Below are 25,126 nucleotides of genomic sequence, written 5' to 3' on the forward strand. Positions count from 1 at the left end.
GTTAAGTCAGTAGTGTAGGTGTTAAGTCAGTAGTCTAGGTGTTAAATAAATAGTGTAGGTGTTAAATCAGTAGTGTAGGTGTTAAATCAGTAGTGTAGGTGTTAAGACAGTAGTGTAGGTGTTAAATCAGTAGTGTAGGTGTTAAGACGGTAGTCTGGGTGTTAAGTCAGTTGTGTAGGTGTTAAGTCAGTAGTGTAGGTGTTAAGTCAGTAGTCTAGGTGTTAAATAAATAGTGTAGGTGTTAAATCAGTAGTGTAGGTGTTAAATCAGTAGTGTAGGTGTTAAATCAGCCTTGGATGTGGCTCCTCGTACCCACCAATGAGGTGGTTTTAGTGTAGGTGTTAGGTAGTGTAGGTGTTAAATCAGTGGTGTAGGTGTTAAATCAATAGTGTAAGTGTTAAATCAGTAGTGTAGGTGTTAAATCAGTAGTGTAGGTGTTAAGACAGTAGTGTAGGTGTTAAACCAGTAGTGTAGGTGTTAAGACAGTAGTGTAGGTGTTAAACCAGTAGTGTAGGTGTTACACCAGTAGTGTAGGTGTTAAACCAGTAGTGTAGGTGTTACACCAGTAGTGTAGGTGTTAAACCAGTAGTGTAGGTGTTAAACCAGTAGTGTAGGTGTTAAGACAGTAGTGTAGGTGTTAAATCAATAGTGTAGGTGTTAAATCAGTAGTGTAGGTGTTAAGACAGTAGTGTAGGTGTTAAGACAGTAGTGTAGGTGTTAAGACAGTAGTGTAGGTGATAAGTCAGTAGTGTAGGTGTTAAGACAGTAGTGTAGGTGTTAATTCCTGGTATCTCTAACCATAACCCTTCCTATTCTATGTAAACCTAACCATTAAAATTTCTCTTTTTCCCGCAATTCAATTCAATTTAATTCAATTTTATTTGTATAGCGCTTTTAGCAATTTTCATTGCCGCAAAGCAGCTTTACGCAATCAAAAGAATTATTTAAGTTTGTCGCAGAAACCTTCACTCTGTCTCCCCTTCCTCTGTGTCTTTATGCACCCTATCATCCCTCCCAGACTCCTTCTCCTCTCTACCACTAGAGACTGCGACTGAAACCTCATATGTGCTGTAGGTATTTAATCGCTCCAGAACGATTTACATCAGGTGGAGTAGGGTAGCTGTTGAGCTGGTTGTAGTGTAGGTGTTATGTCAGTAGTATAAGTGTTATGTCAGTAGTATAGGTGTTATGTCAGTAGTATAGGTGTTATGTCAGTAGTATAGGTGTTATGTCAGTACTGTAGGCACATAAATCAGCACATGTGAGGAGAGTTAATTCAGTACAGTTCATTACTCATCTCACAGTAAGGGTCCACTTTTTGTCCTTTAAAATTCTGATTACATCACTGAGCGCTCATCATCATTGTTAACATAAACCAGATTTTATCCAGCTAACTACACACACACACACACACACACACACACACACAATCACACACACAAACACTCGGGTCAGTGTAAGTATATCCAGATGTTTTATACGCTCTACCACAACTGTGTGTGTTTAGAGTTTTGTGTGTGTGTGTGTGTGTTTGTGAGCTTTAGTCTACTATCGCTGTTTTTACTGCTGAGTTTCCTGCCTTAACACATCATAGGTTTCAACAAAAACTCCACAGAGCTGAAATTTTGTAAAAACCCGAGTGTGTGTGTGTGTGTGTGTGTGTGAGTGTATGTGCTGAATATCCTACTCTCTCCACAAATACAGTTAATATTTATCCTGGCCAACTTATCCTGGTTTATGAGAGATTTCATTCATACCACAATGTATACACACACACACACACACACACACACACGTTTGTGCAGGGAAACACACAGGCACCTATTGATGAGGCCACACAGAGTCTGTACTGATCTCTACATCTCAGGTAGGATAGAGTCAGGGTGCTTGTTATTTTACATTCGTCTATGCGCTGTCTCACTGCCATGTCTGTGTGGGTGTGAGACAGGTGTCCACACTGGCAGACTGCAACGACTGGAAGGTTGTAGTTACGCTGTTAACATGGTGCAGGTCAGGAGAACACTGTTGCTAGGCAACTGGGACACACGGACAAAATGACAGTTTAGCTAGACTGCACATAGAAGTGAAGAAGTGCGGATTTGAGACGGAACCATCCGGAACATCGCCTTTTCCCGCAGATGTGCTGGTGTGTGAGAAAAATGACACGGCGGCTCCACGCTGCTTACACACGGTCCGGCGAGAACCCGGTTAATGTAGCGTGTTAGTGGTCGGTGTTAATGCAGCGTGTTAAAGTGTCGATGTGAGAAAGAATGGTGCTGATGTGGATTCATATGCACAAGGGACATACAGGGACACGTCGATGAAACCTGACACACAACACACACTAACAACACTCAACATCTTTTTTTAAAAACTCACATAATTTAACACTGAGATTAAAGACATAACGGCGAATCATTACACAGCGTTGATTTGTAACCGATTGTGTTTAAATAAACAGCTGTCTGTCTGCGTGTCCAGGGTTTAAAGTGCACTACAGGTTAGGATTGGAACACAGCCGCTGTAGGGTTTATCTCTAATGCTTCACCCGCTCTCTTCGGAGGTATTAGTGTGAAGGGACAAACGGACGTCTCACACTCCAGTGGACCTGCTATACATTATTCATTACCACGCACATATACACACACACTTTTTTTTCTCTCTCTTACACACACACACGCACACACACACACATACACACAGTCTCATTATGCTGTGCTTTCTATTTTCTGTGTGTGTGTGTCGTCACCCTCACTGCTCTATCAATTTCTCTCTCTGTCTCTCACCCTCCCCCACCTCATCCCCTCATCACACCTTCTCTCCATCTTCTGCTCATTTTTTTCTTTCTCCTGCCTCCATTTCCCAGCTTGGTCCCTCTCTATCTCCCTGATTCTTTCTCCTTCTCACCCTCCATTTATCACTTTCACATCTTTACTGTATATCTGTTTTTTTCTTCTTCCGTTTTTCTTCCATCCCAAATCCCCCTTCTCCTTTTTTTTTTAAGACCATTGCTTCCATCATTCTCTTTCCTCCTTTCTGGCACTCTTTTTTTCTGCATCCCTTTCTCTTTGTGTCTTTCCTTTGAAGTACGATGAAAGGAAGGATAAAAAACAGACTTTGGAGGAAGTTAGGATTTAATACTAGAATCACACACATCAGTATTCAGGCCTCAGGCGTAACTGAGGTTAGTGATTTAGTGTTAATTAAACGTTATTATGTTATAAGTTACACTATATGTCCAAATGTCTGTGGACATTCCAAACCCAGACTCGTCCATCATTAAGGAGTGATCCATTGCTCCAAAAAGATCTACACTGCTCCAGCTGATTCGGCATTGTGCACAGTGAATAAAAATCCATGGAGCATCATGTGCTGGATTGTACTCACCTGTTAGGAGTGGGTGTGGCTGAAACACCTGCAATAAAGATGGGGGAAAAATATTTTGTGTGGCAATTCATGCATCACCACACTCCAAAAAAATATATATATATTTAAATTATTTGATATATTTTTTCCAGATTTTCTCGTTAATTTAACCGTAGCCAATTCCCATCCGTCATTAGGGCCTAACCTCGTCTAGGCTACAACTACCAATTAGGGAGGGCAAAGGCTATCACGTGTTTCCTCTGAGACATGTGATGCCAGCCAACTGCGTCTTTTCGAACTTGCTTGCTTACACACCATTACACACCATTTGTTACATCTCAGGGAGCCCTCATGTCTGTGTTTCCTTCTGTCTCTCCCTTTAAATTGAGCTGCCATAGTTAGTCTCTTCTGCTTTCTTCTCTTCTCTCTCTCTTTCCCCTCTTTCTGTCCTTATGTTGAGCTACACATGGAGCTCTTGAGCCGCCAGTGATCCAGACCCCCTCTGCCCTCTCGACCTCTCTGACTCTTCGTGGTTGGAGATCTCGTCGCATGAATGCCCCGTGTGGTCTGCTTGAGATGCGTGTGGTGACTGGGGACGGTTCCACTTTAGCATGAAGACGGTCCTGGCCTCGGCTGAAGCAGACAGCTGTTCTCTGAGGACTCGTAACTGCAGTCGCCTGATAGGTCAGGACTGTTTCCTACCTGTGTCTACATGAGCCTCCAATAACGAACTGGACTCCATATTAACTTAAAGACATCCACTGTTATATTGAACTTCCAGCCTTCTAACACACAGTATGACTGCAGATCAATCCCTGCTATCCGTTTCACCCAAATAAGGATGGGTTGCCTGTTGAGTCCTGGCTCCTCTCAAGGTTTCTTCCTATTGCCATCTAAGGAAGTTTTTTCTTCGTCGCCCCTCGGCTTGCTCATCAGTAACTAATCATTCTATCTATCATCTAGTCAATCATCTAATCATTTTGATTCATGCATATTCACATTACAAACTTCCATAATTTCTTTTGATTGTGTAAAGCTAGGGTTTAGCTTGAGCTCCCAGACACCTAGGATTGGTTGGAGCCACTACTGATCTGAGAGCACTATAGTTCCTCCCAGGCTACAGCATCACCCGGGATTCAAACTCATAATCTCCAGACGATAGGGCCACTCGAGGGTTCATTTTTAATTCATATACGTTTGCATTTGAGATGGTAAAACGTTGCCATTCTTTAACTATTCCCACATTGGCAGGCAGCACAGTATCCTACGTGTTTTCGTGTTATTGTTTGTTTAGAACTGCAACAAAGTCTAAAAAACTGAATATTGTATAGGGATATTTATAAAATCATGGTACTAATACAATCGCAATACAAATCAAGCCAGTGCCCAGGTGTCATAATAACGTATCGGCCTCGTCCCCCAGTGATTCTTGTCCCTAGTAAGTAAGAGTTACGATGGGGCGAAGTTGGTCTAGAACATTTAATGGTGATAATGCTGAACTAAGATGAAGTTTGTCTATAAGCGTCGCAGACGATCACTCGCTCAGACTCCCTTCACACTATTTTCGGCGCATCAAATTGACACACACACACACAGACTTAATCTTATTTAATTGACAAATCAACATTAACAAATATAGCACAAGTGTTTCAAAATGTGTGTCTGTGTGTGTGTTTGTTCGTGTGTGTGTGTGTGTGTGCGTAAAATCTATTGTTAATCTATGATTATTTAGATACAGACTCATGCCACTCTGAGCCTAATTACTTAAGATGGTTACTATGACAACGATCCGACTCTAATACGACTTTCATGTAGACATACTGGCAACACACACACACGCACACACACACACACACACACAGATGTTTTTATTTACACACATACTGTACATGAGACCATCTATTTTGCTCACCTTAAGTTGTAAAATGCTCACACTGACACTGAACACACACACACACACACACACACACACACACACAGCAATCCATAACATGAAAACACTCATAAACAACGCACACTGACAGGCTAATAAACCTCAACATCTTCCACCTCGACAAATGTCATCACAGTCTACACTACACTCATCCCTCCTTAACATAACACACACACAAACACACACACACACACACAGAAACAGTTTAGAACAAATTTAAGCAACCATCCTGTCTCTCCTTACCTGTCTCTCTACCTGTGTCTCCATCTGTCTTTCTCTCCTGGCCTGTTGTCCTCGCTTTGTCTCTGTCTCCCTCCCTGTGTCTTTCCCTGTCTCTCTCTCTCTCTCTCCCTTTGACAGTGATAAATTGCTTTGTGCTGGGTTGGTAATCCATCTTCACACACTCACAGGTCCAAAAGCTTGCTTGCTCTCTCTCACTCTCTCTCTTCTTCTCTCTTTCGCTCTGTTCTCTCATTCTGACTTCACCCTGTTCACTTTGACCCCCTTCGTTTCAAGGAGACTGAGTTTACCAACGCTGCAGATAACTGACTGTGAGACAGAGAAACAGACAGATGGTGTGATATGAAGAAATAGACAGAGAGACAGACAGCTGGGGTGAAACAGGACATCACACTTTGTACAGAAAAGTGCTTTTGGTGTTGATATGAGGAATAAACTCAACTTTGGCTGTAACCATAGCGACGCTGGAACCATGGACACAGCTAGAGTAGCTACAATACATTAATGATTCATGAATATAAACACCAGAATTTATTTCTCAGTGTTTCTCTTCTTTTTACTGAGATTCAGACTAACTTCCATCTAACCTGCAATTGAATTGGGTTAAAAAGAAAGTCTTCTTGATGTCACTCACTTTTACTGAACCTCTACAATCTAAACCCTAAATCCTAACTCTAACCCTGCACCCTAACCCCTCACTTAAACCCTACACCCTAACCCCTCACTTAAACCCTACACCCTAAATCCTCACTCAAACCCTACACCTTAACCCCTCAATAAAACCCTGCACCAAAACCCACAACTCAAACCCTACACCCTAACCCCTGACATAAACCCTACATCCTAACCACTCTATACCCTCACCCCCGACTTAAACCCTACATCCTAACCACTCACTCAAGTCCTACACCCTAAATCCCTGAGTCAAACCCTTCACCCCAAATCCTTACTCATACCCTACACCCTAACTCCTTACTAAAACCCTACACCCTAATCACTGATTTAATTATAACCCAACTTATGTAAACCCTACAGTACATCCTAACCACTCTTTGAACTTTACACCCTAACCCCTGACTTGAACCCTACACCCTGATCCCTCACGGTAATCCCTCACTTAAACCCTCCACCATACACCCTATTCACTTATACAAACCACCCACCCTAACCCCCAACCCCACACTGAAACCCTACACCCTTACCCTTAACTCAATCACTACACCCTAAGCCGTTACTCAAACCCTCCTCCATACACCCTGATCCCTCACTCAAACCCTCCACCATACACCCTAACCACTTGTTCAAACCATCCACCCTATACCCTAATCCCTCCTACAGTACTAGATAGAACCATATTCATATACTTCTAACCCTAGTATAGTCGTACAGTTCTATAAAGTAGTAAAGTGTAGTACGATACAGGAACATGGTACAGTACTATACTAGCAGGACAGTGGTATAGTTCTATGGAGCAGTATACAGTAGTTCTATAGAAGTAGCATATAACTACAGTTCCATCAGTCACACCAGTCAAAATTTTGGATGCCATTATGTTATTAAGTAATAAACAACTAAAACAACAACCTACATCAGTCAGTTATTATTTTAAGACATGAAAGTCAGCTGTGTATAGTACAGTATGTAGTGTTAAAGTTCTATTTAGTAGTTTAGGGGTATAATTTTGATTAGCAGTTGTCACGGCGTGCGCCTGTGATGGGCGTGTGCCCAAATTTATAATCGCTCCTCGCTCACTCCGTCGGCTCCCTAAGTAGGCGGCACCCCCTTCTGCAGGTATGCAGGTATGCGCCTATTCGAGTCGACTGACGATAATTAACGTTAATTGGATCTTGGGCTTGCTCCGCATTATAAAAGCAAGGCGCGGAGTTTGGTCCGAGAAGTACGTAATGTGGTGGAGCATGAGAGAGTGGCATGCGAGTGGGGCGATAATTCCGCCCCTTTGATCTCTGGAAAGAACTGCGTGAGCTCCGGCGGCACCTTCACTCCCGCGGCAAACCCGTCTTCACGTCCCCGCCGCCAAAGAGGAAAAGGCCGCTAGGAAGACTGCGTTAAGGCCCCCGATCCCAGCCGGGAAAGCCGCCAAGCCGACAGACGTCAGCGAGGACTTCCAACTGAGGCAGTGTCCAGAGATAGCTGAGAGGGGCCAGGCCGGCCATCAACAGCGGGAGAAGAACCGGACCTTCCTCCGGACCTGCACGTGCACCTTTCACTTCTTTCCTTCCCCATTTTTACCTAAATAAAATGACCCTTTTTCCCATGAGACCTTGCCTTGTTTCCGTACTTCATGGTGCCCCCCGTGCACATACGGTCGAACCCGTTACACAGTGTATCAAGTAAAGCTCTATATAATAGAATAGTTGTATAGGTATATATAGTAATATATGACTATAGTTATATAAAGTAGTATATGAGTATGGATCTACTATATATTGTAGTGTAAGTACACTCATCTAAAGAATTATTAGGAACACCATACTAATACGTTGTCTGACTCCCTTTCGTCTTCAGAACTGCCTTAATTCTACGTGGCATTGATTCAACAAGGTGCTAAAAGCATTCTTTAAATGTTGGCCCATATTGATAGGATAGCATCTTGCAGTTGATGGAGATTTGTGGGATGCACATCCAGAGCACGAAGCTCCCGTTCCACCACATCCCAAAGATGCTCTATTGGGTTGAGATCTGGTGACTGTGGGGGCCATTTTAGTACAGTGAACTCATTGTCATGTTCAAAAAACCAATTTAAAATGATTTGAGCTTTGTGACATGGTGCATTATCCTGCTGGAAGTAGCCATCAGAGGATGAACATGGTCAGAAACAATGCTCAGGTAGCCCGTGGCATTTAAACGATGCCCAATTGGCACTAAGGGGCCTAAAGTGTGCCAAGAAAACATCCCCCACACCATTACACCACCACCACTAGCCTGCACAGTGGTAACAAGGCATGATGGATCCATGTTCTCATTCTGTTTACGCCAAATTCTGACTCTACCATTTGAATGTCTCAACAGAAATCGAAACTCATCAAACCAGGCAACATTTTTCCAGTTTTCAACTGTCCAATTTTGGTGAGCTTGTGCAAATTGTAGCCCCTTTTTCCTATTTGTAGTGGAGATGAGTGGTACCCGGTGGGGTCTTCTGCTGTTGAAGCCCATCCGCCCTCAAGGTTGTGTGTGTTGTGGCTTCACAAATGCTTTGCTGCATACCTCGGTTGTAACGAGTGGTTATTTCAGTCAAAGTTGCTCTTCTATCAGCTTGAATCAGTCGGCCCATTCTCCTCTGACCTCTAGCATCAACAAGGCATTTTCCAACAACCATGCCACGCTCAAAATTGCTTAAATCACCTTTCTTCCCCATTCTGACATTCAGTTTGAAGTTTTTCAAGTTCAGTCTTGACCAGGACCGCATCCCTAATGCATTGAAGCAACTGCCATGTGATTGGTTGATTAGATAATTGCATTAATGAGAAATTCAACAGGTGTTCCTAATAATCCTTTAGATGAGTGTATAGTTCTACTTACTAGTTTTATATTGTAGCATAGTGTTATTATTCTGCACAGTAGTATATGAGGATGGTTCTATCCAGTACTATAGAAGTATAGAAGTTTAGTTTTACATAGTAATATAGCGGAATAGTTATATAGGAACATTGTTAATTTAGTAGGATAGAAGTATAGCTCTATTTATGGTATAGTGTACCATAAAAGAAACAGTTTTATGTAGTAGTATATAATGTTGTTATTCTACACAGTAGTATATGAATATGGGTATATGGGTAGTTCTACATAGTATTAAAGTAGTATATATACGCAGTTATACAGTAATATGGTTAATTAAGACTATAGCTCTATTTAATACTATAAAAATATAGTTCCATATATAGGGATATGTTTCTGTTTGGTAACATAAGAGTCCTAGTTCTACATAGGAGTGTAGTTCGATCTATTACTACAGACGTATGGTTCCATACAGTACTATAGGAATATACTGTAGTGGTATGTAGAAGAACTCAGTCTAACAACACTTTGGGTTTGTAGTAAACCAGCCGCAGTAAATATATCCTGGTTGCCATTACTACCTGCTGTTACGTCTCTACACACACTTCTGTAGGGAGTAATGTAACCTCTGGCCTCTAATTTTATGAGATAAAAAGGTCAGAACAGAACTTCCTGTCATCCTCTGTCTGTCTCACCTATTAAAGATCTCTGAGTCAGTGCAGGAACCCACTAAACATGCCTGTGTGTGTCTGCATTTGTCTCTTTTTGTCTGTTTCTCTCTCTTGTGCTTTCTGTGCTTCACTGACACACACCACGTAGAGTGTACAAGTCATTGTTGATATCAAATATTCAACTAGTGCACTCGTATAAGCAGCTCACTGCATAGGGATAGACAGACTAGTGTACTTTGTAGGGTGCACAGAGAAGTGATTTCATCCTAAGTTAATAAAAACATCCTGTGCGTGACTCACTCCTTACGGAAGGGTAAACATTTTGCCTTTAGGGGTCAGTAAAAGTAAAGAGGGGTCTACAGAAGAGTTTATGAGCTCAAACGAATGTCCTGTTTTAACACACACACACACACACACACACAAGCACACACGCACGCACATGCACACATGCACAAGAAAGCAAGGGTGCTTTAGTCCGAGAACATTATTATTGTTAAGTATCTTAAACACATTCATAGAAAGTGTGTGTGTATATGTGGGCGGGGCCTGAGCATCGGATAGTGTTTGACTGGAAGAGGCAGGAAGAAGAACAGGAGGGGGCGAGTCAGTAATCATTTATTAATGAGGTGAAACACTGAGTCTTCCTGCTGAGGCAAACATTTTATTTTTCAGTCGCCCCCCTCATTCACTTGAGAAAACACACACACACACACACACACACACACACATTGCAGATGTTCTTCACGGACTGATGGATCTCATCATCTATCACTGAGCGGAATTAAAAGCATAGCCGAGGCATTAGAGAGAGAGAGAGAGAGAAAGAGAGAAAGAGAGAGACAGAGATAGATAGATAGATAGATAGGTAGATAGATATAGAGATAGACAGAGAGACAGAAAGAAATCTAGAGAGATAGAGAATGAGAGAGAGAGAGAGAGAGAGATGGTGAGTCATCAGCACACTGAGATGATTAAACCACACACAGAGACACACAAAGACCCTAAAGAGTGTGTTTGAATTCTACCTTGGAGGAGTAAGGTCCAGGGAGGAGCAGTTTGGCTGCTTGCCTCTTTAGCTCCACCAGACGGCAGGTGCAGGTATCACACCATGTTCCTCTCTCGGATCCTGGGGAGCTGCCACTGCCTGAGGCCGGAGAACCAGTACCAAACCCTGGAGAACCTCCCAGAGATCCAGGAGAACTTGTCCCGATTCCTGGAGACACGGTGCCTGGAGAGCTGGAGAATGAACCCGGAGAGGAGGTTCCAGAGCCGGGGGAAGGGGCCCCTGAGGAACCAGGAACAGAGCGAGCTCCCTCAGGAACCGGGCGGAACCCAGAGCGAGACTCCTCACATGTTTTACGGTACCACGAGTCCGGAGAGAACGAGGCCGATTTGGTAGGAGAACAATCCGTCATCTAAAACAACAACAGAAAAAATATATACAAAAAGATTCAGCTGAAACATGTAAATTTATTGTGTTTTCATTCCAGCTGTCATTCATGTCAGAGTCTCCAAACTCCCCTCATCAGCTCCCAAACATACCCCCCCACCCCCCACGCTCTACACATTGCCTGAGCAACTCTATAATAATCACTATTACACACAGGTATGAGAACTGCCCGATGTGCTTTAATCTGTCAGTGCTCACTGGTGTCAAAATAAAACACAATAAAAATGATAAACTACTCAGTGGTGGATTCTGAACAAGATTAATTCCTCCAATAAAGGAAGAGCCTCAGTGAGTAAAATCATAATAAAGTGTAAAATCCCTGGTGGTAACACAGACGCTTTAGAGTTCATGGTAAACTTCATGTTAATTAAACCCTTGGGAGTGTTCGGTAACTTATACTGCATTTACACACACACACACACACACACACACACACACACAATGTTGTTACAGCAAACCATCAGGAAACACACCGCAACTTTACAGGAAATTCAATCTGCATTAAAGGGTCTGTCGATCAATTTTGATCAATGTTTGCTGATATCAATCAGCCATAATATTAACACCACACAACACATTTAAACTGATTATCAATTATACACCAGTAAAGTGGTGACAGGATAATGGACACTCAAGTCTTACCCATGCCCATGGGACCAAAGGCCAGCCTGTCCAGTCTGATCCCACAGAAAAGCCAATTCAGCACAAATCGGCGAAAAAAGTCAATGCTGGCTGTGATAGAAAGGCACCAGAACACCCAGCGCACCACCGCCCACAATGCACTGGGCTCGAGAGGGAAACAACTTAAGGCCACTGACCCGGCCTTCAAACTGCCCAAATCCCCATCTGATTGAGCACCCATGGGATGGACGGGACAAACAAGTCATGTATAAGTGTGTTCATAAGCTCTGCCAAGTCAATTAGTTATAATAGTTTGGAACTTTTAAGCGAAAATACTTTTCAGATACACACTTCTATTTTGTACAATTGTATTTTGGCTCAAATCCTTGTTTATTCTCAACATGCTGGATGACAGCTTAATTCTGATTAACTGTTTCCTTGCCAATCAGGATCAGCCAGTAAGAATTGGCCTTCCTCCAGTCTCTGATTTGTCTGGTTATGTAGCACATTGTCAAGCTGTGTGAGCTCATCTGAGATCTTGATGGAAAGAAAGTTGGTTTCAGTGAGAGAAAACAATTCGTGTTAGTGGAAAAAAAACATTTTTTTCTGTTTAATAACGAGGCACTAAGATGACCCCATATGATTTGACTTAATGAGCAGCAGTGTAGAACAAGAGTTTGTACTGCAGAGCCAGATGTCTGTGTTTAATACTGTATTGTGAGAAACCGTCCTGCGTGTTTGTTTCATATCGCTAAGTGTAACCTTACTTGGATGAACATTGTGGGAACAATGGTTTAAGAACATATTTCCTTCTGGAAAACCTATTGCGCCCCTCTTAAACCCGTCCTGTGTTCAAGTGTAAACTGTCGCCTGAGCCTGAGATCATGAGCACTCTGGAGAAGGTTTTCACAATGGATATATTTATTTTTGCATCCATATTTCCCTCTGTACTGCCTAGTCTCCCAGCTCCAGTTGCAGAAAAAACATCCCCACAGCATGATACTGCCATCACCGTGTCTGACTGTAGATGGTTTTAATAAGGTGATGTGCAGTGCCTCATTTCATCATCCAAATACAGTATTACCTCGGCATACAAACTTAATAATTTTCTTAGCCTTAAAAGCCGTAATAATTATCACCTTGAGAAGTAACATTTTGCATGCGGCATGCAAAGCATTTTGACATACGAGCGGCCAAACCGCGTTGAAGTGTGCGCTGGCTAAGCCGTGCGTATGTCCGGGAGCCGTTCAAAACTTGTGGAAAGCCAAGTGAAGTGAGTTTACATTGCACTGTTCAGTTTTGTTTTAAAAGCAGCCGGTGCCAAGGGGAATCATAAATTAAGAGGTTAAATGGGTTATTTAATAGTTTAATTAATTTACATGTTTTTTTTTCTAAATGTTTGGATTGCTTTTATATGCAAAAACATTTATATAATTGGAAATTAGTAATTTTTTGGGGGCAGCTGGAACAGACCGTCTGCATTTACATTATTTTTTATGGAAAAATGCAATTCGCAATAGGAAATTTCGTATGCCGAGGGAACGGCTGTAGTTCCCTTTTGGGTCCCAATTTTGTTTTTCATGGTCTAAGATTCCTTCAGGTGCTTTTTGGCAAACGCCCACCTGGCTTTCATATGCCTTATAGTGAGGAATGGCTTCTGTCTGGTCACTGTACCATAACGACATGATTGGTAGAGAGCTACAGTGATGGTTGTCCTTCTTCAAGTCATTTCCATCTCCACAAAGGAACTCAGAATCACATTTATACTGACCCTTGGGTTCTTGGCTCCTTCTCTGACCGAGGCGCTTCATCCCTGATCACTCAGTCTGCCTACGTTGCCAGATCTGTGTAGACCGTTGGTTGTCCCAAATCTCTTTCATTTGAGAATGATGGAGGCTTTTATGCTCTTGGGTGCTTTCAGTGCTGCAGACATTTTCTTCTCTCCTTCCCCAGATCTGTGTCTTGACACAATCCTGTCTCACAGGTGTACAGATTGTCCTCCCGACCTCATGGCTTTGTTTTCGCTCTGACAAACACCATTTACGGTGACATCTTAGGTAGACAGGTTTTTGCCTTTCCTAATTATGTCTAATGAAGTCAGTTAGGCAGAGGCGTCACACACACACAAGTGTCTCGAGGACCACTGATAGGAGCAGGATGGACCACAGCTCAACCGCAAGTGCTGTAACAAAGGGTCTGATACTAATGTAAATGGGATATTTTAGTCTTTATTTTCAATTAACATAACAAAACACTCCTACCACCTTTTGTTACTTTGTCATTATGGAGTACTGTGTGTAGAGAAAAAAGAAAAAGTGATTTAATCGTAAAATATAACAAAATGTGAAAAAGGTGAAAGAAACTGAAAGCTTGATGCAGTGTGTATACACATGGGATGGTTGGTTAAATTTTTTTTTTTAAACATTGTTTAGTTAAATTTGTACCTTAAATGAGGATTAAAAGCTTTAAATTCTAAATGCTTAAAAAAAATATACGTTCCATTCCGCTATACGTTGAACACTTGTGGGGGGCTAATATTTTTTTGGGAAAAAAAGAAATTTCGCAATAACAGAATCAAAGCAGCGAACATTAAAGAGGGAAAGGTTTCTTATGTGGAAGAGAGAAGCCCTGAGGGTCACAGAACAGAGATTACACCTTCAGTACCTTTAGTACCCTTTTTTCTCTCTGTGTTTCTGTAGCAGCTTTAAAGTGCACAATAAAACTGCAGCCTGGAAATGTATATGGCTTCAATCTGTCACCTACAGCAGATCAGTGTGATACAGCACGCACACACACACCCATCCACCCGCACACACACACACACACACCATTAACATTCAGCAGCAGGCCTCAGCATCACGTGCATCGATATGACACACTGGATTTTGAATCTTGCAATTTCCAAACACATTCTCGCTGCTTCTTCTCTCAGGTATCTCGTTGCTGTATAGCTCTCACACTGATGCAGGCTGGACGTGAGTACCAGAAATACTATAAGGAACACTAGTACTGTACCACAAGCTAAGCAGGCTGTCTTTATAGACCCTCAGCTTGCACCTGATTAGAAATGTAATGGTTTTCTGGTGATCACTGCGATACTAAGCTTGAAACAGAAGAGACTATAAACGTTCAGCTACAGGTTACATCTCATTTTTGAACTTATGCAGATTAAGAGGTAAATACAGCAAAACTGTGTAACAGGTTCAGTTCTATTCCATCTACAGATTGCATGAAGGTGCGTCTCTCACTCGCTGGACACAAGGACAAGGTGACATTTAAAGAGCATGTAAAAGCACAGTAAAGTCCTGCATGTACAATACACATGTTTGTAAAAAAAGACATTAAAGGTACTTAAGGCATGCACTGGATGGTACCAGACTAGCAATAAGGACCTTGAGTTTAGTAGCTTCCTGAAATTCATGCACTTCACGGAAACCTCAGCAGGGTGTGAAGTGTGTATCTGTCTCAGGGTTACATTATTAACAGAGCGCATCTGAATTTAGCATTAATTTCACTGTGTCTAAACTAAGTGTGATGCTTTTATTTATTTATTACTAGCATAAGTACCCGTCGCAGACAGATAAACAGTTTGTAGAAATGGATTAAAGCTGAAAAATAATCTGATCAGCTTTAATGTAATCAATGATATTATTTCAGGTTGATACCCATGTACAGTACATGTCTGTCTGTCTGTCTGTCTGTACAGCAGAACTCTCTAACCTATTAATACAAAGAAATAACGTTTTGTAAGGTTGAATATCTTACGCCTTATTTACGCTAAGTTGTACTTCTTTCATCGTCAGTCAAATACACTCCCTGTTCCGTAATCGGAGAGTGAATGACAGATGAGAAATTGAAAAAGTAGATTGGATAAAAATTAAGTTTTGTCTTAAAATTCAGCGCTTTTATTTCATTAGTGACAATATGAACTAATCACAGTAAAAACATTCAGTTTCGCTTTTCTAATTAATATTTGTTAGTAAAAGGCGTTTACATTGAGCAAATAGCTTATTAGTGTCAGGGTAAACGTCAGGCAGATATCTACAGTAAGTACTGCAAAAGTTTAATTCAATTCTGTCCAGAGGTAAATTTAAGACTCGCCCACATTTTAAATTTGAGCAGTACGCTGTCGAAACTTGCCGTTTATAATCTGGCACAAAACTGCTCATAACTTCTCTTCTACTCAACTTTTGATTTCATTTATGGCACAGGTTTAACTTCAGGCAAACAACTAAGGACTGGCAAAGTTTCATTAAATTCATACAGACATAAAGATTTTTTTTTTTATTTCTGAGTTTCTGGTCCTCCAATGCATGAAGCATAAAGATATCATTAAAGAGTGGATTCTGACCAGTGTACAGACAAAACCTTTTTTTTTACTTTTATATATTTTTTTCTTTCAGGAGAATTAAAAGCTCTACCAGGGGAAAACGAGCAATGTGTAAAGTGTGTAATGCAACAAACTGTCTCACTGTCACCTGTCTCGCTGTCACCTGTCTCACCTCTCTTTAATTCCACTACTGTTTTACATGCATTTCGGCTTCGCGCGCGCATCCATCTGCACGCATTATTCCATTAATGTCCATGCGCGCGTGACGCAGAAATAAAAAAAAAAAAAGAAAAAGAAAAATAAATTAATTAATTACCACCCCTTATCTCACCGTGTGTTTCCGGTTTTTGCCGCTCCTGTCTTTATTCCCGCTCACAGAGGTCATGCTGAGATTCTCCCAAATATATTCTCACTAAATCATTAACATCACATCCACGCGCGTGAAGGAGAGAATTCCTGCGCGCGCCTCGGTCTCAGTGCCATGCGGGAAAACTCTCCATCATCTTTACGCATGTCTATCAACACACACACACACACCGCTGTTGCTCTGTCCCGTTTCCCCAAAATATTCCAAAACGTCAACAGAATCCCGAGCTCCCGGGATCAGCGCGCGCGTGCAGTAACGGTGCCACGAGCGCGAACAGCAGACGGCTCTGCGCGCGCCTCTGCTGCATGCGAAACACACGCGCGCGCACACACGCGCGCGCACGCAGAGTCAGTCTACCTCTCTCTCTCTTTCCGATTTAAACCCAGAGGCGCACATCTGGATGTGGGCGGGGACTCCTGCCCCTTTGCTTATTAAATGATGTGTAGGCGTAAACTTACGCTCCACACACACACACACACACACACACGGGCGCATCCCCCCCCCCACACACACAAGAGGTGATCTATTGGACACAGTGACATTTAGAATAGCGCGTGACCGTGTTTAAACTCGACATGTCACCTACAAATGTCACAAATTTGCATTTACACCCTGTAATAATGCAGTGTGTGTGTGTGTGTGTGTGTGTACAAAATGTCAGTAGGGGGCGCCGTATGACCGTGTATGTTTTACACGGTCATACGGCGCCCCCTACTGACATTCTTCAAAAATACACACACACACACACACACACTAACTATATGAACAAAAGTATTTGACCACACCTGTGAATAATTGAATTCAGGTGTTTCAATGGGGCTCCTTATTCTCAGTGATCTTAATGTTCCGTCAAACCAAGACATCTTGGACAATGCTGTGCCTCCAACTTTGGAACAGTTTGGAAAAGGTCCTTTTTATTCCACATGACTGTGCTGTAACAAAGCAAGGACTATAGAGACATGGTTTGATAACCTATGATGACTATAAAGACATCAAGCTTTGAGATCAACTGGAACAGAGATTGCCAGGCCCACTCGTCCAACATCAGTGCCTGACCTCAAAAATACTATACTGAATAAATAGGCACTTCAAAATCCTCTGGATAGCCTTCCAAGGTGAGTGAAAGCTGTTATAGCTGAAAGACGTGAGACATGCAATGCTAAATGACAATCATAAAACACACCAGAGGACTATTAATTTAGTGATAGTGCAGCCCTAATGTAGAGGGGTAGAGTGTTCCATAATTTTGGAGCATGAACATGAGTCTGAACCTCGTGAAAAAAAAGAGCATATGGTCAGAGGATCTAAACGTCCTAGAGAGTATGTAGGGGGAGTAGGAGCTCAGAGAGGTAAGAGGACATTAAACCATTAAATGACCATAAACTGGGAGCCAGTGAAGAGACAATAGAATAGGGGAAATGTGTTTGTGTTTGTGTGTGGCCAGTCAGGAGACCAGCAGCAGCAATCTGAACCAGCTGGACATGAGAAAAGAAAGACTGTCAGATCGCTGTGTATAATGAGTTACAGTAATCTAGACAAGAGAAAATTAAGGCATAGATCAAGTTGGTAAAAAGTTGGTAAAAAGGTTTTCCCTTATATAATAAATTTGACCTATAAATGTGTGTTAATAGGGATAAATCACTATAAGGGTAACCCAGGGTTACCTACAATAGGGAATCAACAGGTCCAAAATGTGTGACATGCGCCCACATCTTCTGAAGGTCGTTTAATTGGACAGCCACAATTTTTTTGCATAAGAATTAATCAAAACAATAAAAAGATAATAAAATTAAAAGCAAATAATTTGTGTAGTCTTTAGATAAAGTATTGTCTCCAGTTACACAGACACAGACAAATATATATATAGTAGGTTTCTTGCCTGCTATGTGTAAGGCCCAGGTTCAAAAAAAAGATCTGTAAAGTTATTTGGATTTTTACAACATTATTGTTGAAATACGCAGTCCTGAAAAAGGGACGTTTCTTTTTTTGCTGAGTATATATACATATATATATAACAAGGAAACACTAATTTTAATTTATTTGATTTTTTTCCTAGCTGAAGGTTTCTCTCCCTCTAATAATCAGTGTAATGTTCAGCACTATCTGCTGTCTGTGTGACTAACTGCAGTAAAAAGAAAGATTCCCAGCAGTTTAAATATTACACACAGCACTTTAATACTAATAAACTAACATAACACATTCTCACTCCAGTTTTGTCCCCTTATGTTTGCTGTTCTCTAAGCAAGTCTGTTTTGTACCAGAAAGGAAATGCTCTGCAGGTGATATTCCAACACAGCAAGTATTAAGCATCCATTGCTTTCAAGATGAGAGAGAAAAGAGAGAGAGAGAGAGAGAGAGATTATATTTGAAACTCGGACACACAGGACTGCCTTTATTGACAGACAGACAAACAAACACCTGTCTGCTGCTCTCTGCAAGCTTTAGTTTCAAGGTATTTTAAAAATCTCAGTGTGCATTACAGTGTGAAACGATTGTCTCCATGGAGTTTCCTTCTGATTCCGGAGACATGCGGTTTAGATCAATATTTTTCTTTCGCTTATGACTTGCATGCTCCTTTGAGCTTTAAAAAACCAACAAAACAAAACCTATTTCCATCATGGCTTCCAACAGTACATACTACCTGGATCAGGGTCCTGTCTTTTGACTCTGATGTCGTTCAACAAATGTAAACAACTAAGGAGATGCTAAGGAGTACGTAATGTTGTGGGGTGTATCCTAAAGTCCATCTACATGTCCACAATTTTGAGTGTGATAAGCTCCAGATTTTTCTTACTACACCAGATCACCAGCTGCCCCACTTCCTGTCGATTTCAGACTCGTCGCCATCATAAATGATCGAGTGAGTGTGGTGTCATCTGCCATCTTCAGGAGTTTAACAGCTGTGCCCTTGGATGTGCAGTCATTAGTATAGAAGGAGAATAGTAGTGGGGAGAGGATACATCCCTGGAGGGCACCGGTGCTACTATCTGTATACTAGGAGGACCTCTTCCCAGCCTCACCTGCTGTTTCCCGCCTGTCAGGAAGCTGGTGATCCACTGACAGATGGTAGGGGGTATGGAAAGCTGTAGGGCTTTAGAGGAGAGGATTTGTGGGATTATTAAAAGCTAACAAACAAAATGCATGCATATATCACTGGGCAGTCATGGTGTTGCAGGATATAGTGCAGCTAGCTGCATGTTTAAAAATCTGATTACAAGTTAAACATATCTTCTTATATTTTTTTTATTAAAACTTTTATATATTTGTTTTATTCTGTAATGCTTCTTTGTAGAAATCACCAATATTAATACTATATGAACATTTTTTTAAAAATTGAATTAAATGGTTAAAGATCACAAACTCAGAACACATAGTGAAAGAGTGGAATGTTGTGACAATGTTGTGAAATGTTATACATAAGCTTGTACAATGCCATGTCTGTAATCAAAGTATAGGGCAATCAAATGAGATATTAGACTGTGTGACTGCTTTTTTTCTGACTTGTCATTGGAGTATACATTTAGGTAGCTTTGTTATTCCTGCCAAAAAGGAACACAGCTCACACTTGGAGAATGATCATGTTTCAAGATGTCACAACTTCTGGCAATGTTTAAGCCATCTAATGTTTAGTGCCCTAATGTTAAAGTAAACTAATGTTTCGTGCACTTCTGTATAAGCAAAATAATATTTAATATCCAAGTTTAGTTCCTAAATGTTTAATCCTCAGGGATCGTATTCATAAAGCTTCTAAGAACCCTCTCAGAGAGCTCCTAACTTATCTTTAAAACTTCTAGCTGAACATCTTAAACTCCTAAGGCTCTTAAAGTCCTCCTCACTACTTCTAACAGTTTTTATATTAGCTCTTTTAAAGGTTAAGATTTTCAGTAGGCTCGACTCTTTCATTTTAATGGAGAATTCCTAGAAAAAACCCACATTTCTAAGAATTTTGTCACCACTTTTTGTTCCACTATGTTGCATTACCATCTCTTTCTGGTCTTGATCTCCCTCATTTTATAATCTTATGTCTCATGACCCGACCTTAGAAAACCAAGGGATACTTTCTATCCATCCCCGGTTCTGTAATATCACCTGACGTGACATAATGTTAAACCCAATGTATTGTTTCACATGACATCAATGCTCAAAAATGTATTTATTACAAAACTAAATAACAGAATTCTTATCAGTAATGCTTATGATCATTACATTTTATTGCATTGCTTTTTTAGCTCTAGCTTCAACTTGTGACATAGTATAGTATATTAATTAATTTCTACAAGGATACAGCTTCAGCAAAAAAATAAATAAAAAAAAACTGAATTTCAATGCCCTAAACTAATTTTAACATATTATAAAGAATTGCAATTTTACTTAAGAACAAAAGGACATAAAGCAGATTAATCTAGTACACCAGTGTTTAAGTGCACTACACAGTGTTTAAGTGCACCTCGGCTTTTTATCAGAAGTCAAAATAAAATCACTGATTAAATACAGTTTTGAGTTTTTTAATAAACATCAGACAGGAAAAAATAGTTGTGTGTGTGTGTGTTTGTGTATGTGTGATTAATGGCACATTAATAATGACATCACTTATAAATGAAGCAGAAATAAAACTGAGTAGAAGTCTAATTCAACAACAGAAACGACATTTATGTCTGAAAAACTGAGTTATAAACGCAACATAGTGTAAGTTAATGTGGAGAACACCGTCTCTGTTGTGACTCCAGTTACTGCGGGTCATCGAGGGTCAACATGCTTACAAAGTCTCTGTAGAAGATACGCCGTTTATCAGGATCGAGTGCAGCTGAGAGCATTTCATCCATTTCCTCCTGAGAGAAGGGTTCTCCTGTGTGTGTGTGATGGGGGGTAAAAGAGAGGGAGAGAGTCACAAAGGCAGAGTGGAGACCAGGACCATGTTCATAATTAATGTGTTGATAAGGCTTTGTTCTTTGAAGAACACCAGCACTGCTTTAGAGAGAAGCCACCAGGCAGAAAGAGACGTCAACACATTGGTGGTACACATTGTTTACCTTCTTGTGTAAGATACTTCACGAGTTCCTTTGGTTCCAGATATCCGTTCTTCTGCTGGTCCAACACCTGAACCCACACCCACATGTGAATAAAAGCAACACACACACAGAAAATATTTATTATCAGTGTCAAAAGTCTGTTGTTGGAACACAGATGTGCTCAATATAAAAAAAAGGAGTCACTGTACATATGATTTTATGTAGAAAAATGTGAACCACCAAAAAGACGCATGGGAGTGAATGTTGAAATGTTTGTGGGTGAGAGTGGAGGTGGAAGTGGACGTGAAATTGGCCATAAGCGTGTACATGAGAGTGATTGTGAATTTGATAGTGAATGAGAGCAGGTGTGAAATTATATGTGAAAGTGGATGCCAGAGCGCACATGGGAGTGCATGTAAAAGTGTACATGAGAGTGCATGTGATAATGAATCTGAGAGTCAATGTTGTGGCAGATGTAAGTGTGTACATAGAGTGAACGTGAAAAGGGCTGTAAGAGTGTATGTGAGACTGTACATAACTGCTACCTCAAATGCCTGCAGCAGTAAATCTTCAGGAATGGGACGAAACCTAAATACAGAGAAATTAACAAACAGAGAGACAAATAGAGAGACAGACAGATGGAGAGACAGACATGGAGACAGAGAGACAGATAAAAGTGTGATTAAACAAGCAAATATTAATAAATAGTTTAAATATTGCTGGAACAGTAGCAATGTTCTCTGTTATAAACCTCACACTTTTATTGACAGTAAACACTGTAAGAGTATGTGTGTGTGTGTGTGTGTGTGTGTGTGTGTGTGTGTGTATGTCTCACTTGTTGTCCATTAATATTTTGGTCATGACAGGGAGAAATTTCTCAAAGCGGATAAATCCACTTGCCTCCTCTTCTTCTACCTACATGCACACACACACAGAGTTAATGGTCTAACAAGATCTATAATAAACGTTTATTTTTTATTTTTACAAATGCAGAAACATCAGTCTGACCTCAGCAATGATGTCATGTAGCTCTGCCTCTGTGGGGAAACAGCCGAGCGAACGAATTATAGTGCCAATCTCTCTACACACACACGAATTGTTTTACTGCATGCTGCACGTGCTTTAACACAATAATAATCAAAAAGAGTCATGAATAATTCAAATGCAGGAGAGTGTGTTGTACCTGACGTCCACAGTGTGATTCGATTCGTGATCAAACACATCGAATGCAGAGCTGATTCTCCTGTGCAGTTCTGACACTACAGCCCCTACACACACACACACAGAACCTGTATCACATTGTACAGCTTTAAAATAATTTCTTCCACTGTTTTATAAAAAGATTCAATAAATCCACACAAAGCTTTAATAAATCATTAATGTTAGGGGCTCCGTACTTAGTATAGATGAATGATTACTTTTATTCACTTACTGACACACAGCACAACTCCAAAAACACAATCATCCTGTCATATCTGGGATATGAATGATTTCATTAGCACACGATCTTAAGCTGTGGCCACAACACAGTATCTCATTCCCACACATTAATAAGTCCCATGCCTGAGTAAGTCGTGGCCACAACATCTCATTTTTATGCATTTGTAAGTCGCGGCTACAGAATATTTTTTTCCCCAATGCCACAGGAGGGGCTCCATAATAATCCTTATCTAGGATGTTATATAAATTACAGTTTCTATTAATTATTATATCATTTTACATATTTAATTAATTACCAGCTTACTGAGATTTTACCAAACAAACAGCAATAAACAGGCAGCATATTAATGACGTAAAATGCCTTCTTTAACAATTCTAGTTTATGTTCCTTTTATTATTATTGCTATTATTATTATTATTATTCACATTTATATCAATTTTAACAGCTGCAACTACTGTATGTTTAAAGTGAGCATGATTTTTTTTCTATTTAAATGATTAATTATTCTCTTATTAAATTATTTAAAAAAATGTCTTGTTACAATATTAAAATATTAACCATTATTATTATCACCCCTGTCTATGATTATACAGAGTTAATTTATCACATTTTATTAAATAAGTTATTTTATTAAATATATTGATTAAACTGTACTGTGATCTGAGGAGCTTTTGTTTTATAAAACACAGGTATTTTGTCACTCTGAATGTTTTTTTTTTCATGGCAGTGATTAGCTTTTACTCAAAGCATTGTATTAAACATTTGAAAAAGTGCACAAAAGTAATGGATATTCTTTTTTGTGCAACCAAATACAAATTTCATATGCATGAATGCACACTAAAGAAAAGAACAGAACTGTGTGGCAGAATAGTTGCAGGTGCAAAAATTACAGCAAACCAAATTCTTCTGCACACAAAGTCATATTAATAAATAAGGGACGATGTATTGATGAAATGTATTCGGCATAAGGGACGAGTTGATGAAAGATAGGTTAAAACTTCTATATGTAAAAAGCGATGGTATGAGTAAGAGTGTGGCAGGAGTACTGTTAATCACACACACATTAGTTAAAGAGGTTAAAGATAGGGATCTGATTGCATCCTCTTCCCTATCTAGAGGTGGTGATCTAGAGCTGGTTCTGCAGGATGTAGTCAATCACTGACTGAGTCAGGTCGTCCACCATGTGGCCATCTCCATGCTGGAGAACTAGTCTGCTCTTAGTTGAATAACTGACATCGGAAGGTTCATACAGTCCTCTACCACAATGATGTTTCCCTTGTGCTTACAAAGCACAGAGGAATGAGTCATCATCCTTTCTGTGTCAACTCCATCCCAGGGCACCACTCCTACCCCAAAGTCACCTACAACCACCCCCATGTCACTCTCGTTCCAGAGCCCAGGAATAGAGATCCTCTGACAGGCTCTCTGTCCAGCTTGTCTGTGCAAACACCGCACAGGGGAGTTAAGGTACAGTAGCAGAAATCAGAAAAAGCAGAAATTGTGTGTTCGCAGGACAAACCGCGAAACACCACACGCGTTGCCATGACAACGACCTGCGTACTACGGTAAAAAAAAAAAAAGCCCATGTGTTGATAAGAAACACTTTGTTACACTGAATTACTTCATCCTAGTAAAAGGTGTCGTCACTCTGAATATAACCGCTACCTCTGTAACTATAAACCCCCGGTTAGCATGTTGGCTAAAATCGGAGCGCTCGTTCATCTTATAAAATAAATAAGTATAGGATACAATGCATTAATTAATATCTCAGAAAATACGATATATAAACCACACACTTGTCGCGTGGCGCTCTTACCTGCAGAGGCTTTATCGTCCGCCATGCCCGAGCTTTCGGTTGCTAGGATACAGAATCACACAGCGGTAGATCTCGCGAGATCAAAGCCGCGATAAGTCTCGCGATATTTTGTACTAGCGATGGGAAGTTTGAATCATTTTAGTGACTCGGCTCTTTAAATCTCGTTCATTAAAATGAACGAATCTTTTTTTGAGCCATTTAGTTCATTTCGTTCTTTTGATATGAAATAAAATAAAATGTTGAATTTTCAACAAAAAGACCCCCAATACGTCTACATACACACATTTTGGCTATAGTTCCAGTAAAGAAAATATTACAGTGCAGCTAAGGACATATTATAGTAAACAGAATGAGTAGCTCACCTCT

The 25,126-nt window shown here is 40.6% G+C and overlaps 2 protein-coding genes across 2 annotated transcripts in view; both read right to left on the bottom strand.

Moving 5' to 3' along the window:
• kif26ba (kinesin family member 26Ba) overlaps positions 1–16,779 on the bottom strand; it is a 38,182-nt gene extending 21,403 nt beyond the window's left edge. Inside the window, exons 1-2 of the mRNA XM_053510293.1 lie at positions 16,459–16,779; positions 10,752–11,141 (exon numbers count right to left, since the gene is read on the bottom strand). Coding sequence (XP_053366268.1) covers positions 10,752–11,141; positions 16,459–16,512 — 444 coding nt within the window. The 5' untranslated portion in view covers positions 16,513–16,779. The remainder of the gene's footprint in view (positions 1–10,751; positions 11,142–16,458) is intronic.
• Positions 16,780–20,690: 3,911 nt separating this feature from the next.
• Positions 20,691–25,045, bottom strand: efcab2 (EF-hand calcium binding domain 2). The gene is made up of 7 exons (XM_053510159.1): positions 24,761–25,045; positions 22,687–22,771; positions 22,512–22,584; positions 22,339–22,418; positions 22,049–22,091; positions 21,525–21,591; positions 20,691–21,340 (listed from the first exon to the last, which is right to left on the bottom strand). Exons 1-7 carry the CDS (start codon positions 24,783–24,785, stop codon positions 21,222–21,224), a joined length of 492 nt encoding a protein of 163 aa, XP_053366134.1. The 5' UTR covers positions 24,786–25,045; the 3' UTR covers positions 20,691–21,221.
• Positions 25,046–25,126: the final 81 nt, after the last annotated feature.

The sequence above is a fragment of the Clarias gariepinus genome, chromosome 13, assembly GCF_024256425.1.
Source record: "Clarias gariepinus isolate MV-2021 ecotype Netherlands chromosome 13, CGAR_prim_01v2, whole genome shotgun sequence".
Lineage (NCBI taxonomy): Eukaryota > Metazoa > Chordata > Actinopteri > Siluriformes > Clariidae > Clarias > Clarias gariepinus.

Coding starts and splice junctions, on each gene's coding strand:
- efcab2 (XM_053510159.1), bottom strand. CDS start 24,785: ATGGCGGACGATAAAGCCTCTGCAG. Junction 22,585..22,686: donor AATCACACTGTGGACGTCAG/GTACAACACACT, acceptor GTGTGTGTGTAG/AGAGATTGGCACTATAATTC. Junction 22,419..22,511: donor TACATGACATCATTGCTGAG/GTCAGACTGATG, acceptor GTGTGCATGTAG/GTAGAAGAAGAGGAGGCAAG.